We start from the raw sequence: 12,429 nt of genomic DNA, 5'->3' as shown, positions 1-12,429 counted from the left end.
GCTCCCAAGAAGCCGGACCGTGCACCGGGAGCTGCCTTGTAAATTTGCCTTTGCTTGGCCCTGCCTGGACAGCTGCTGCAGAGGGGTTGTGCCCACCCATCCTCAGGGTCCTGAACAGTCTCGGGGATGTTCACCTGCACCTGTGAATATGTCCACGCAGATCTATGATTTGCTCTTGTCTGGATGGGAGAAGGAGGGAGCTTGATATCTCTGCAGGGTGAGAGCCCTTTGGATCCACTGCCACACCTACACTAAAGCTGGAACATCTTCCACACCTCCCATAAATCCCTAGCTCGGAAGCTTAGCAGAATGGGGAGGCCTGAGTGCTGAGACAAGCCATTCTCAGCACTCCTCAGGAACAAGTTTCAGGACAGATATCCCCGACAAGAGCCTTCCCCAGCCATGAGTCACGGGGCATGGAGTGGATGAAATGCCAAGGGCATCATCTTGTATGCCAAAAGCATTTCTCTGTCCAAGGAAGGCCTGTCTCCTGCCATCAGACAGTAACTTGATGATTTCCTTGAGCAATGGCTTGGAGTATTCCCTGCCACTGGGGTTTTTTTTCCTGGATGCCATTGCAGCACTGTCCTCATKTATCTGCCTGCCCACGGGCAGGGCGGGACTCCTTGGGGAGCTGCCTCTGGCCAGGGTGCCTTCCTCGGCTGCCAGGGGCTACGATTTGGCCCATCTGCCCAGCAATGGGTGCAGGGCTGGCGTGGGCACTAGATGGAGCCACAGGCTGCTTCACCGAGATCCATCCTGCTGCTGGGAGGCTGAGGCGGAGCCACCAGGACCTAGCCGAGSCTTGGCACCTCGCTTTCCTTTCCCTGGCTTCTGCAGCTGATGTGAGCACAAAGAGGCTCCAGACATGACAGGTCCCAGCTCACTCTGTACACACTGGTGTGGACGCCTCTGTGCTGGGATAGAAATCCACATGCTGGCTGTGAAATTGGAGCCAGGGGAGCACATTGCTGATACCGTCATTGCATGGTTATGGAGTGAGGAGGACTGACAGCCGCACAATGTTCTTAGGGGAGGCAGTGGAGAGTTGAGCAGTAGCCCATCACAGCTAGGAGGTAGGAGAGGTAGGAGAGAGGATGTGGTACCAACCACACTTCATCCAAGACCTGCCACAGTCACTCTCCTACTCAAACCTGGCAGCAGCCAAAAAAACCCAGCCCATCACCCACTGGTGCCTCACACCTTCCGCTGCATCACCCTGCCCTCTTTACCTGCCCCTTCCTCCTAGGTCTCTCTGAAGTCCTGGTGCACCAACCTGGCTCAAACCAGCTTTGCATCAAGCACAGGCATGTTGAATRTGTCTCAAGAAGACCCTTATTTCTTTACAAGTTCTGGGTATCGCTGTATTGCAAGCTTGTTTTCAGCTTCCCAGGGTCTCAAAAATGCTCATGAAATACTGTTGAGGCTTTCTGATAAAAGAGGTTTTGGGTGAGCAAAGCAGAACCCCAAAAGGACCAAATATTTTTATCCCGGTTACCCAATCTCCCAGGAAGCCGACTGAATTGCATCATAAACCCGTGCCATATTATTATGCAAACCACAAATTAAGAGATTTTTTTTTTCTTTTTCAGCACTGCACAACGTTTCAGCTTTTGATTTCCACAGGAAAACACAAGCCCTTTCACAGCTTCAACAAAACTGGCAATTATGTACTGAAAAGTTGTATTCTTGGCAATTTTTGAGCTATGGAGTGAAGTGCTCAGCAAGTCGTGTGCCTGCTGCTCCCCTCATCACATACAGCTGACTCCCTTCCTCTTCTCCCCATTCCCCAAGGGAAGGTCCTCATTCCCTGCAGTGGAACAGCAGCAGGGAAGGAGCAGGAGCCAGAGCCAGTAGGATGGAGTGAGAGGGTTTGAGCAGACTGAGACAGGCTCTTGGGTGCCACTTCTGTGCCACCTTCTGCTGCCTGCCTGCTTCTAGGACAGGTGGCAATGCTGGCCATCTCTGGGGCAGCCACAGGGCTGGTGCAGCCCCCAGAAAAGGGGTCAGTGGAAGCTCTAGGGTTTGCTCACCCCCAAAAGGGCTGCACTGGGGGGGGGGGGGTCCCCAGGCGCAGGCAGCTGGTGACAAGACCACTTGAGAAGGATGGCCATTTTTTAAATCCACATTGATTCTTTCATTCACAGTCCTGCTGTCTCATCCATACAGCGCTATCCACCATCCCTGACTTCCCTGCAGAGTCAATTTCTTTACACCTTCATGTTTTTGGTGCTCCTCATGTTTGCCTCGGTGGCCATGTTCCTAGCCACCTGCCCATCTCATCTCAGCTGGCTGTTCTAGAATTGTGTCTTCTAGAGACTGGGGAGAATCCAGGGAGGCAGTTATGCAGCTGTTTTTAGTTTGCATAGCAGGACAGAGAAGTGAGAAACAGCAAAGTCAGGGTGACTTTCGTTCAMGCAGGGCAATGACTTTGAGCCAGATTTAGCAATGTGACAGACCCAGGCTGTGTATTCCAGGCTCTGCATTTCAGGGGTGCTTGCCTACGCTGACAGTGGGGCTGCTGCCCCAGCCAAAACCCAGGCAAAACCGAGGTGCTTGCAGATTTTAAATCAACAGAGTCAGAGGCTGGCAGAAGCGGCAGAAGCCCATGACAAAATAGGTTATCCACGATGAGCAGGCACATGGACCCAGGGAGCAGCTGAGCCTCACARCAGCAGGATTTCACCCCCATCCCTGGCATGTGGTTGGTGCCAGGTTGGGCTGGATAACCCTGCAGTGCACTAGAGCAGAACACCCCAAACTCATCCACAGTGAAGCTGGGAGCTGCATGGTCTGGATCAGATCCCAAGGGGAGGGAGATGAAAGATAATGAATAGACTGATAGAGTGCACCTTCTCCATCTGCTAGGAAACCCTCCAGTGTGGAGGGGGGCAGAAGCTGCAGCTGATACTGGACAGGAAGGGATTCTATTGTGAGGCAAAACCTGATTTTACTCATGCACACCATGTCCAAGCCCACACTCTCGCAACCTCCAAGACCCTCGTGTTCATCTGGCTTGGCAGGATTTTCTGCGATGCCTGGTAGGATGGGGGTCACAGGCTGTCTGGTCCTCACCACACCCTCCAGCTACGTGCCCAGCCTTGGCCCTTGGTGTTCGCCCGAGGCATGGCTCAAAGGCAAACAATGAGCCAAGCAGGGACAAATAAGAAAGGAGATGAAGCAAATGCGTTCKCATGAGAAGAAAACAAGAAAAAGCAAAAAAGAATGCCATAAAGCAGCCTTCTGTGGGTTTCCATAGTCCCTGATGCCGAAAAGCCAGTGCAAGAGTGAAACCTTGGAAAGTGAGGGCTGTGGAGTGCTGTGGATGCAAAGMGAAGGCTGCAGTGTGAGCCATCTGTAACAAACCAGCATGTAAAGCATTTCCGGCTAAAATCGACATTTTCAGTTCATCAGGCCCACACTGAGAGCAGTAGTGGGCCTAACTGGGGGTCTTATTGAGCTGCTGATGACAATTTTTAACAGAGCTACAAAAACTGGGGTAATTCCAAAGGACGGAAGAACAGAAATCACTCCAGTCATTAAGAAAATAAACCGGTTGACCCAGAAAACTCTAGATTACTGATAATACCAGAAAGAAATAACAGAAGAATTAACTTTGATACTATCAGTAGAGAATTAAAATAATTTTTAGAGAATTAAATAATTTTCTACTGATATCCTTTTTGAGGTAAGGAAGGTATTGCTTTGCAAACTTATCATCACCTTCAGCATGATTACATGTCTGGCTGATTCAGATCAACACCGCTGGTATGACATCCTCRTTTGGAAGCTGGCAGGAGATAATGAAAACAGCATTTGCATAAATCACGACATTGCTGCAAAGAGGGATGGAACAATCGGTTTTCCATGTCCACAAAAGAAGGAAGTTGCCAATAGTTTTTCCAGATCTACTTTTTGTGTTGCCCCTGAATATTTATCTTGGCATGCCAAGCCAGCCTGTTTATATTCCTGCATTGCACCAAAGGCAACACTAGGAAAAGCGTTCTCGTTAGCCAGGAGCTGTACTGCTGAAAGCCTTTGCAGTGGGGATCCCCAGGGCTGAGTTCCAGGCCCACCGTGATAAGAAATGCTTACTACTAAACTTGGTGGGGTAGTAACTGTTGAAGGGACCATTAAAATCTCAGMATTTACAATAGAATTGTACAGTTAAAAGGCCCCATTATAGCAAAATAAGCTTGAAGTAATTCACTTGAGAATTTGTAAGAAGGGGCAGTCTTGTCACTTCTAACTCTGCACATTCTCTTGCCACCCTCACACTTTATCAGTGATAGTCTGAGGGCATTTCAGACCATTGCTTCAGCCACTGAAGCCAGCGGCGCCTGACAGGAWTCCCTGCAGAAGCCCAGCAGCTCTTTGCTGATGATTCACTGTTGCCAATCAGCGCTTGGGTTCCCCAGGCTGCCTCCCTGGGCTAGCACACCCTCCTCATGGCAAGCTGGSTACATCCCTGCCTCTCTTCCTGAGCAGACCTGTCATCTCAATAATTGAAACCWGGCTCGTTTGGCAAGGGAGTGTTAACCAGCACCTAGTAAGGATGCTGAGGGTGCCCTGACACATGCAGGAGTGCTTGGTGCTCCAGCTCTTGCCAGACTCTGCATCCTCCTGCCTGGGAGGTGGTAGAGCTCTCCAGAATGTTTCCAATGGCAGGCTACTAAATGTCAGAATGAGAGCTGCACTGTCCAGGCCAACCCATCTCAGGGAAGGGCACAGCAGCCTTAGTTGTGGCTGGGGAGCCTGGAGGTGGCTTGTCCTAATGAGGAGGGCCACATTAAGCATAGAAGTTCAGCAGACTGAGGCTCCTGAGACCTTGCAACAGGGAAATTCTGACAAATAGTTATTATTTCACATGCACAGCCTCCCATCATCTGACTAAGCTCTGTTAGGAAGCTCTCAGATGTGTGTTTGAGGCATCCAGGCATCCTCAAGATGCCCATTGAACTCAAGGTCTTGGCCCAGTGACTTGAGGCCACTGGTTCCCGGCGCCCAGGCTCTGGGAGCAGGGAGCACAGCCCTTGTTTCACAATATCACCCTCTCTCTGCACACAAACAGCTCCGGGCAGGAGTGCTCTGGGAGCCATTACCCAGCTGAGTTATTAAATGCATCTTTTATCACATTAACTGTTTGCCTCTGACATCCAGCAGTGCTTGGCCAGCTGCCATCACCTCCTTTCCACTTTTAACAACTCTACTGCAATCCCTGAGACTCCAGGCTAGTTTCTCCAGGCCCAGCTCTGCTCTTGGCTTGCCCTGGGGCCAACAAGCTGTTTGCATTATTTACAACCCATTTCCCCACGTAAAACAAAACCCTTTGCAGACATCTCTCAAGCCATGGGACGCTCAGCTGCTCTCCAAAGGCCAGGGCACAGCAGGGCCATTGTCAAGAAGCTTCTGTAACAGGAATTGTTTCCTTTCCCAGTGGGTGCAGGACTGGCCCACCTGGCCGTGGTTATCCACCTTGAAGGAGTGGGTGCACCTGCAGAGCTGTCCCATGTGAATCTGYCCTGTCCCCTCTGCTGCCCAGGGGGTTGGTTGCAGTCTTGCAGGCAAAGCCTGAGCTCCTGGGAGCAGGGGAAGTGATGGCTGCTTCTTGCCCCATCACTGCCAGCTCACAGACACATCTTCAGCATTGCAACAGAGCTGACCACAGCTTTGTCGCAATTCTGAGAACTTGTAAGACAGGAAGGCCTAAAGCACTGGGCATGCAGACATCACCATGCCTACACTCCTGTCTAGGGCATGGAGAGCCCTTCAGCCTTATGGGGTAACCCATGTCCCTCCAGGAGTTCCTACCATCACACAACCTTGCCGAATTCATTTCTCTTCTATTTCCAGATATTCCTGCATTGCTTGTGCCATCACCAGCTGTGAGAGCTGATGGAGAAGAGGAAAAGCATCATTGGCACCTCCACACAAGCCTGTCAGCACTGCACAYCAGTATTCCCTGAGAACATGGAGACACCTCAGCTGGCTCAGCCCCCTTGTCACCTGCCTCGAGGCAGATTGTTCATACCAGGCATGCTCAGARCTCTGACATGAAGTCACTGCAATTAGACAGTTGAGGTTTTATTTTGCTCCTGTGGGTGTGTAGCTCCCTTTCCCAGGACATGAAGAAAGGCCGGTGACACTGGCAGCCAGGGCAGTTGGCTCTGAGCCAGAAAGGCTGCTCACCCAGGGCCTGCTGTGACTGAGAAAGAGCTCGTCCCAACTCGTCCAACAACCCCTTTTAGCCTCACAGGTTGGGGTTTGGCTTGTGGGGCTGCCTGGGTCCTGGGGAGTGCCTCCCTGCTCTTGCCACTGCCCTGTGATTCAGGGCTTAGGACTGTAGCAAGATCTGGAATTAGCTTTATTGTTCCTGTACCGAGGCACACGCTCTGGGCGATGCAGCAGGCGTTGCACAATTGACTTCATTACATCTGAACCAGCAATTATGCTGCTGTTGCTCAGCTGCAGCAGARAAAACTTCTCTCAGATCACTGCTGTGCCCAGGATCCCAGCAGGTCTCTAGGAGGAAATGCCATGCTTGGGTTACTGAAGATGTTCAGTGAGGCCTTTATTGAGTCTCTGCTTGGTCTTCTGGTCCTCTGCATTCTTTTCTTGCAGCCTGTGACATCTAACCTTCYAGTCATCCTTTCTCATCTTTGGATCATCTCTACCTGCTCTAGACAAAGGATGAGGTACTCAGGGGGTGCTTTCTGACCTAGACAAGGCATGCATATCTTAAGGAATGGCAAAGAGAGCATTTTCTGTGCATCTCCATGCTGTGCTAGAACTTTCAGGTTGGCAAAGTGTGTCCCAAATGCTGTCATAGTAGAACCGCAGCAGCACTCAGATGTATGATGCTGGGCCATCACCAGCAGCCAGCATTAGGGTTTTAGGAACCTTACACAATGGCTCAGTGGAACTGCTGGAGCAGTTAGCATCAAAAGGGCCTTGCTTGAATTCACAACATCTGGAACAAGCAGTCGTGCCCCATGCTTTCAACAGACTTATTATTTTCACCAGCCAGCCTCATCCGGCCTGTGCCCTTTCTGGAGACCAAACTGTACAGGGCACTGGCGAGCTGGAGGTACATCCTGGATTCTCCACCTTCCCACCTGACCACAGTGCTAAGAGGATTAAGGACAGAGCAAGGACAGAGTGAGGGGTAAGCAGGGCAAGCACAGATGAAACCTCTTTGGGAAGCTCTTGGCTGAGGTTGAAGACACAGGCAGGAGTGCTGTTCCTGAAGCACCTCTCACCATCTGGTGTTTGCTTTAAAGTGGAGGGCACMATGGGCTTCCTTGCCAAACCCACAGCACCACTGTGCTCTCTTCTACCTTCCCAAGAAAGCCATGTCCCCAAACTGCCCTGTGACACTCTTTGTTCTTCCTGGAACAGCTGGGATGGAACTGAGGTCTGAAAAGTGGGACAATAATTTGGACTTTCTTCAGCAAAGAGAGCAGGGAACGGGGGTGCGGATGGGAGGTACCAGGCTGGGCTCTGAACTCATCTCCTCCCCAGTTTCAGCTCTGGGTGCTTTAGGTGTGGCAGTCTTTAACATACCTCTGGAAGACAGCTRTGTGAGAGGCTTTGTTTGGGTAACTGCAAGCTTTGCTCGCAGGTGTTCCTGTACCAACAGGTACCTGCCAAGAGCTGACTGGCTCCCAAGAACAACAAGTAGGGGCTTCCCCTGTAGTGGGCAGGGCTCTGCCCCTCAGGTATTTTCAACTGTTTTCCCATCCTTCAATAAATGAATGGTTGAATTCTGACTCTACAGCCTAGTATTTTCCTGGCTTGCTTTTTACGTCTCTTTGGTTGCTGATGTAGGGTCCAACTATGTTTTGAGCAATGACGAAAATGTTTCCTGAGCAATTYTTGCAACCTTGTGATTTCTGATGTGTTCTGAAAACATTTGCAGGGCTTTTTTAGATGTGTGGGTAACAGCTCTGTAAAAGAGGGGTCGCCTCAGGACAAATCCAGCCAGAGTGAGCTCAGCCTCTGCTGTGTGCTTTCAGGCTGCTGCTTACCAGCATCTGGCAGGCTGCTGAGCAGTTAGGCACTGACAAGATGCAGCTGATTGGTGCTCCCTGGATTTAGCCAGATGTTCTTAAGCATTTCAAAAAAGCTTAGACATCTGTTTGGGTATTTCAGATCAGAGGCACGTGGGGATGCACAGCTCCAAGTGACTCATGGCTCTCTTGTCAATCATACCTGCTTTGATTGTCCAACAAAACAGAATCTGAGTGGGTATTTTCATTGTGAACATGCATCTCCAGCAACGACAAATCAGGGAYATTTCACCCACAACTCTCTACCACCATGATGTGTAAACAGATCCAGGAATGTCTTGAAGTATAGCATGATTTTGCACCCCTAGGTGCCACCAGATCGTTACACAAATCTTCAGAATTTGGGTGAACTGTGCAGCCTGAAATGCTGCTCGCTGCCTGGCTCAACGCTTGTGCTTCCAACCACACTGCAAAGCATTCATGCTATAAATGCCCCAGAATTAACTGGCATCATGGAATTAAGGCGGGTTCTAGGACGCACCCAGTGAGAAGTGATGCCTTGGCATGCACTGTGCATTACAATGAACACCTTGGTGAAGGTTTTCACGGGGAAGATGATACTATCACTCCTTTTCACTCCAATTAACTTCTGGGGCTCAAATTTTGATGTCTCAGTGCTACCAATTACTCTGACACTTTCATGGACTGTCTGCATCAGCATGGGCTGTGTTATCTAGTGATCTCTGAGGTCACAGAAAGGACATTTATACCACAGRAAGTCATTTCCAGAGTTATCCAGTCACCACAGGATCCTGTGCAGGTTGAGCAGCACTCAACCTGGGACGTCTCTGTGGAAAAAAGCTTCAATATTTTACCATCAGCCTAATTAAACCCATTCTGATCCTCTGCTTCAGCCATTTCTGCAGGTCTCAAAATGTGTTGCTTAGACACCAGCACAGGTTTTGCAGCAGTACTCTTGCTTTCAGTATTTTTACACACCCTTGTCAGTGAAGGTGACACTTTCCAGGTGACTCAGGACCAAAGAAAGGCTACTGTGGATGGATAATTTAAGTCCAGCTTTCAACTTTCAGATCAAGCTGAGAGATGACAGCACTTTTCAATGAAAACTCATTAAGTCAGAGCATTCAGGCAGAGGCAGGACTGGTTCTGCCCTACAGTGGATCTTGTGAGCATTTTGGAGGGGGTAGGACACCTCATTCATTGTATTCAGGCCAGACATCAGTGAAGTTTCTTCAGATTCCAATAAACTCCCTCTGAGGTGCTTTGAGWTCTCCTTACCCTCTCACTATTCATTTCATAAAGCTTTGTGAAATCAGATCAAACCAATGAACGTATTGCAGAGTTGGGATGGAAAAGAAGCCATTCTGCAGGCAGGGCTTTCAGACAAAGCCCTGGGGCACAACTGTTCTTGAGGGGCTTGACACAGCAGACAGGACTGAGTTTTCCTGGTTTGGTTTTTTGTTTTTTTTTTTTCATTTGTCTCCAAATAGGTCAAGAAAGCTTGTGCTCATGACTGAAGAGATTCCTCTACCCATGTTTCCTCCAGAAATTCCTCCAGGTGTTTTTCAGAGGTCTTGGGTGGCTGCCCAAGACCTGGCTCACTGCTTTCTCAAGGATCACATCAGCACCTAAACCCACCAGGAGGGAAGACCCGGGCCGAGTTCTTTGCTGGCTTTCCTGTTTCAACCCCCAAAGTCTCTCATGATTAGTACCGGGATGGTGCCTTTCACCAGCAGGACACCAAGTTGGAAGGTGCCATCTCTGCTCCTCAGCAGAAGCTCCTCTGCCAGGACTCACAAGCATCGCAGAAACAACACTTATGCACCACTGCCCTTCCCTCGAGGGGACACCCGGGTCTCCCATGCCCCGGTCAGGGGATGCTGCTCCCCGAAGACCTCACCAGTGCACCCCGCCAGGCAGCACAGCCCCATTTATGCAAATATATGCAAATATGCRCGCTGAATGCAATTCTATGAAAGCGCGTGGGGCCGTGTCGGGCGGGGCGGCCCGCCCCGGAGCGCCGGTGCCGCCCCCGGTATAAGGCGGTGGCGACGCGGCCGTCCCGGCGTGCGGAGCTGCGGCACCCGGGGACAGGCAGGTCGTGCGGCAGCGGCGGCATCATGGTGAGTGCCTGCCCCGGCTGCTCCCTCCCTCCAGCCCCGCGAGTGCTTCCCGGAGCGGGCTGGGGTACCCGTGGCTTCCCGGGAAGGCTCTGCCTGGAGCCCAGAGGTGCGGGCAGCTGGCTACGGGAGTGCCCGCTGTACTTGCCCTGCCTTTCCTGGCTTCAGCCTTTCCCTGAGCTGCTCCCTCCCCGGCTCTCAGCASCTTCCCTCCTTTAAGCATCCCCTTGTACCCGTGGCAAGGAGGCCACCAGCGAGCCACGCTGGCTGCGGAGACCGGCGCTGGGGCGCACCCGTGACTGCTCATCCCTGTCCGACTTTTAACAGTGTCGGTTCCTGCCCGTGTCCCGCGGTACCATCCCCGGCTGCCGGGAGTTCGCCCCTTTTGCCAGCCCTCCACGCTGCCGACCCACAGCTGAGCTCCGGCAGTAAGCTGTGCTTTCCTTCGCCCCCTGCCCTGCTCCAAGGGTGGGCATCACTGTGGGTGGGCTTCCAGGCTGCCCTGCCGCCGTGATCCTGCGGCGAGCTCTGGCTCCTGAGCTCTCCAGCTGCCCCGGAGAGCATCCCACTCCCAAGGTTCCCCCGGCACCCTGCCTGCTGTCCCGCGGGGCCGTGCTCTCAGCCCTTCCTGTGCCAGATTTGCCGTGAAGAAGGCAGAGTCTGCTGGCTGGCAACCAGCCCTGGTGCTGCTGGGCTCTGCCCAGCCTATTGTCAGCGCTGGGTCCCACAAAGCCAGTCCTGGCTGCTGCTCGTTAGTGGGATGAAGTGCAGTGAGCAGCATAACCCWCTGCACCCCCACGCTGATTCAGAAGTTCCTCTGCCAGGGAGGAGTCCTTTCTCATCTCTTCTTCCTTGAGGTGCTTGCAGCARTGCTGAGTGTTTTCTGTGCCCTTCTGTAGAGGATCCTGGAGGACTTTCCTCAGGACTTAAGTCCTCAGATCTTACCCTTGGCTCCTTGTGTTACACAACCTTTATGGACCTGCTGGGAGGGATAACTGGGGTATTGCTTTGCTCTTCTTGCACGTCAGCTTTGGAAAAGGTGGGGAGAAGGGAGGCTGCCTCTCATGGTGGGTATCAAGGGCTTTTTATTTTGCCATCCCTCACAGTCACTCCTGCCTCTGAAATGCTGCACTGAAAGCATTTTAGATGCAGAGAGCCAGGACTTGCTGCATCCTGTGCAACTTCATCGGACAGCAGTCACTGTTCTGCTCCTGAGTGCAAAATGGCTGGTTGCACCRGCTTCCTGCCAGCTGACTCATAGTGGGGCACCCATGGCTCTGGAAATCCGGTTTGATTTGGATGCTCCTCTGCCTCAGTTGTGCCTGATGACGCATCCAAGTCCTTGGCAACAGCAGRTCTATGGCACTGAATACTTTCATTCTTGTTGAAAGAACTGCAGGCTCTGGGGTGCCTCACCTGAAGAGAGTGAGGCTACAGAGCCCACTTCCACCTGGCTTCTCCTGAGGAAACTGAGGCTACCCTTGAAGCTGTGAGCTAAGGAACCCTCCCACATCACCCCTTCCATTAAATTAAAAAGTGCAGCTAGTGCTTCCTCCTCCTCCAGAGCTAATTTAGGGAAGCTGAGCCTCAGAGCATGGCAACCATTCACAGTTGTAAATCCCCACTTCTGCAGGGCCCCTATGCTCAGTGCTGTCACCTCYTCAGTTCCCAGTGTCCTGGTGGTGCTCTGCCATCTCAGCCTCCAGCCCTTTCGTTGGAATTGCAACAGGGGCTGTGCCAGCTGCTGCCAGGCCTCAGCTCTTAAGCCATATGGATGTTTGGGCAATGGACAAGATGGTCATTGGATGCTTCCCAGGGCTGTGGGTGGGAGCAGTCCAGGGAATGGGTGGCCTGGTTTCCAGCACATGGGTCCCCATCTCTTTGGGCTCCTGAGGTGGTCAGTGCAGTGATGAGAGGCAGAGCGTCAGATACGGGAGAAAGCAGGAGATTGGAATGGACAAATGGCACCCAGGCAGCAGGGCTGTGCACCTCCTGCAGTGATTGCATTTCTGGTCTCTGCTGGGATCTGACCCTGCCTCCCCCTCCCCAGCGCGAGTGCATCTCCGTCCACGTCGGCCAGGCCGGCGTCCAGATGGGCAACACCTGCTGGGAGCTCTACTGCCTGGAGCATGGCATCCAGCCCGACGGGCAGATGCCCAGTGACAAAACCATCGGCGGAGGGGACGACTCCTTCACCACCTTCTTCTGTGAGACTGGGGCTGGCAAGCACGTCCCACGGGCCATCTTTGTGGACCTGGAGCCCACCGTGATCGGTGAGT

At 52.2% G+C, this 12,429-nt stretch overlaps 1 protein-coding gene across 1 annotated transcript in view; it reads left to right on the top strand.

Annotated features, from left to right (window-relative positions):
- Positions 1–10,068: 10,068 nt before the first annotated feature.
- The window catches only part of LOC130574362 (tubulin alpha-5 chain-like), a 5,345-nt gene continuing 2,984 nt past the window's right edge, over positions 10,069–12,429 (top strand). Inside the window, exons 1-2 of the mRNA XM_057367548.1 lie at positions 10,069–10,153; positions 12,201–12,423. Of these exons, the coding sequence (XP_057223531.1) occupies positions 10,151–10,153; positions 12,201–12,423 (226 nt within the window). The 5' untranslated portion in view covers positions 10,069–10,150. The remainder of the gene's footprint in view (positions 10,154–12,200; positions 12,424–12,429) is intronic.

The sequence above is a fragment of the Malurus melanocephalus genome, unplaced genomic scaffold (assembly GCF_030028575.1).
Source record: "Malurus melanocephalus ecotype Western Australia unplaced genomic scaffold, MMel_1.1 scaffold_81, whole genome shotgun sequence".
Lineage (NCBI taxonomy): Eukaryota > Metazoa > Chordata > Aves > Passeriformes > Maluridae > Malurus > Malurus melanocephalus.
Note: the sequence above shows the minus strand (reverse complement) of the source record. Positions and strands in the feature narration are given on the sequence as shown.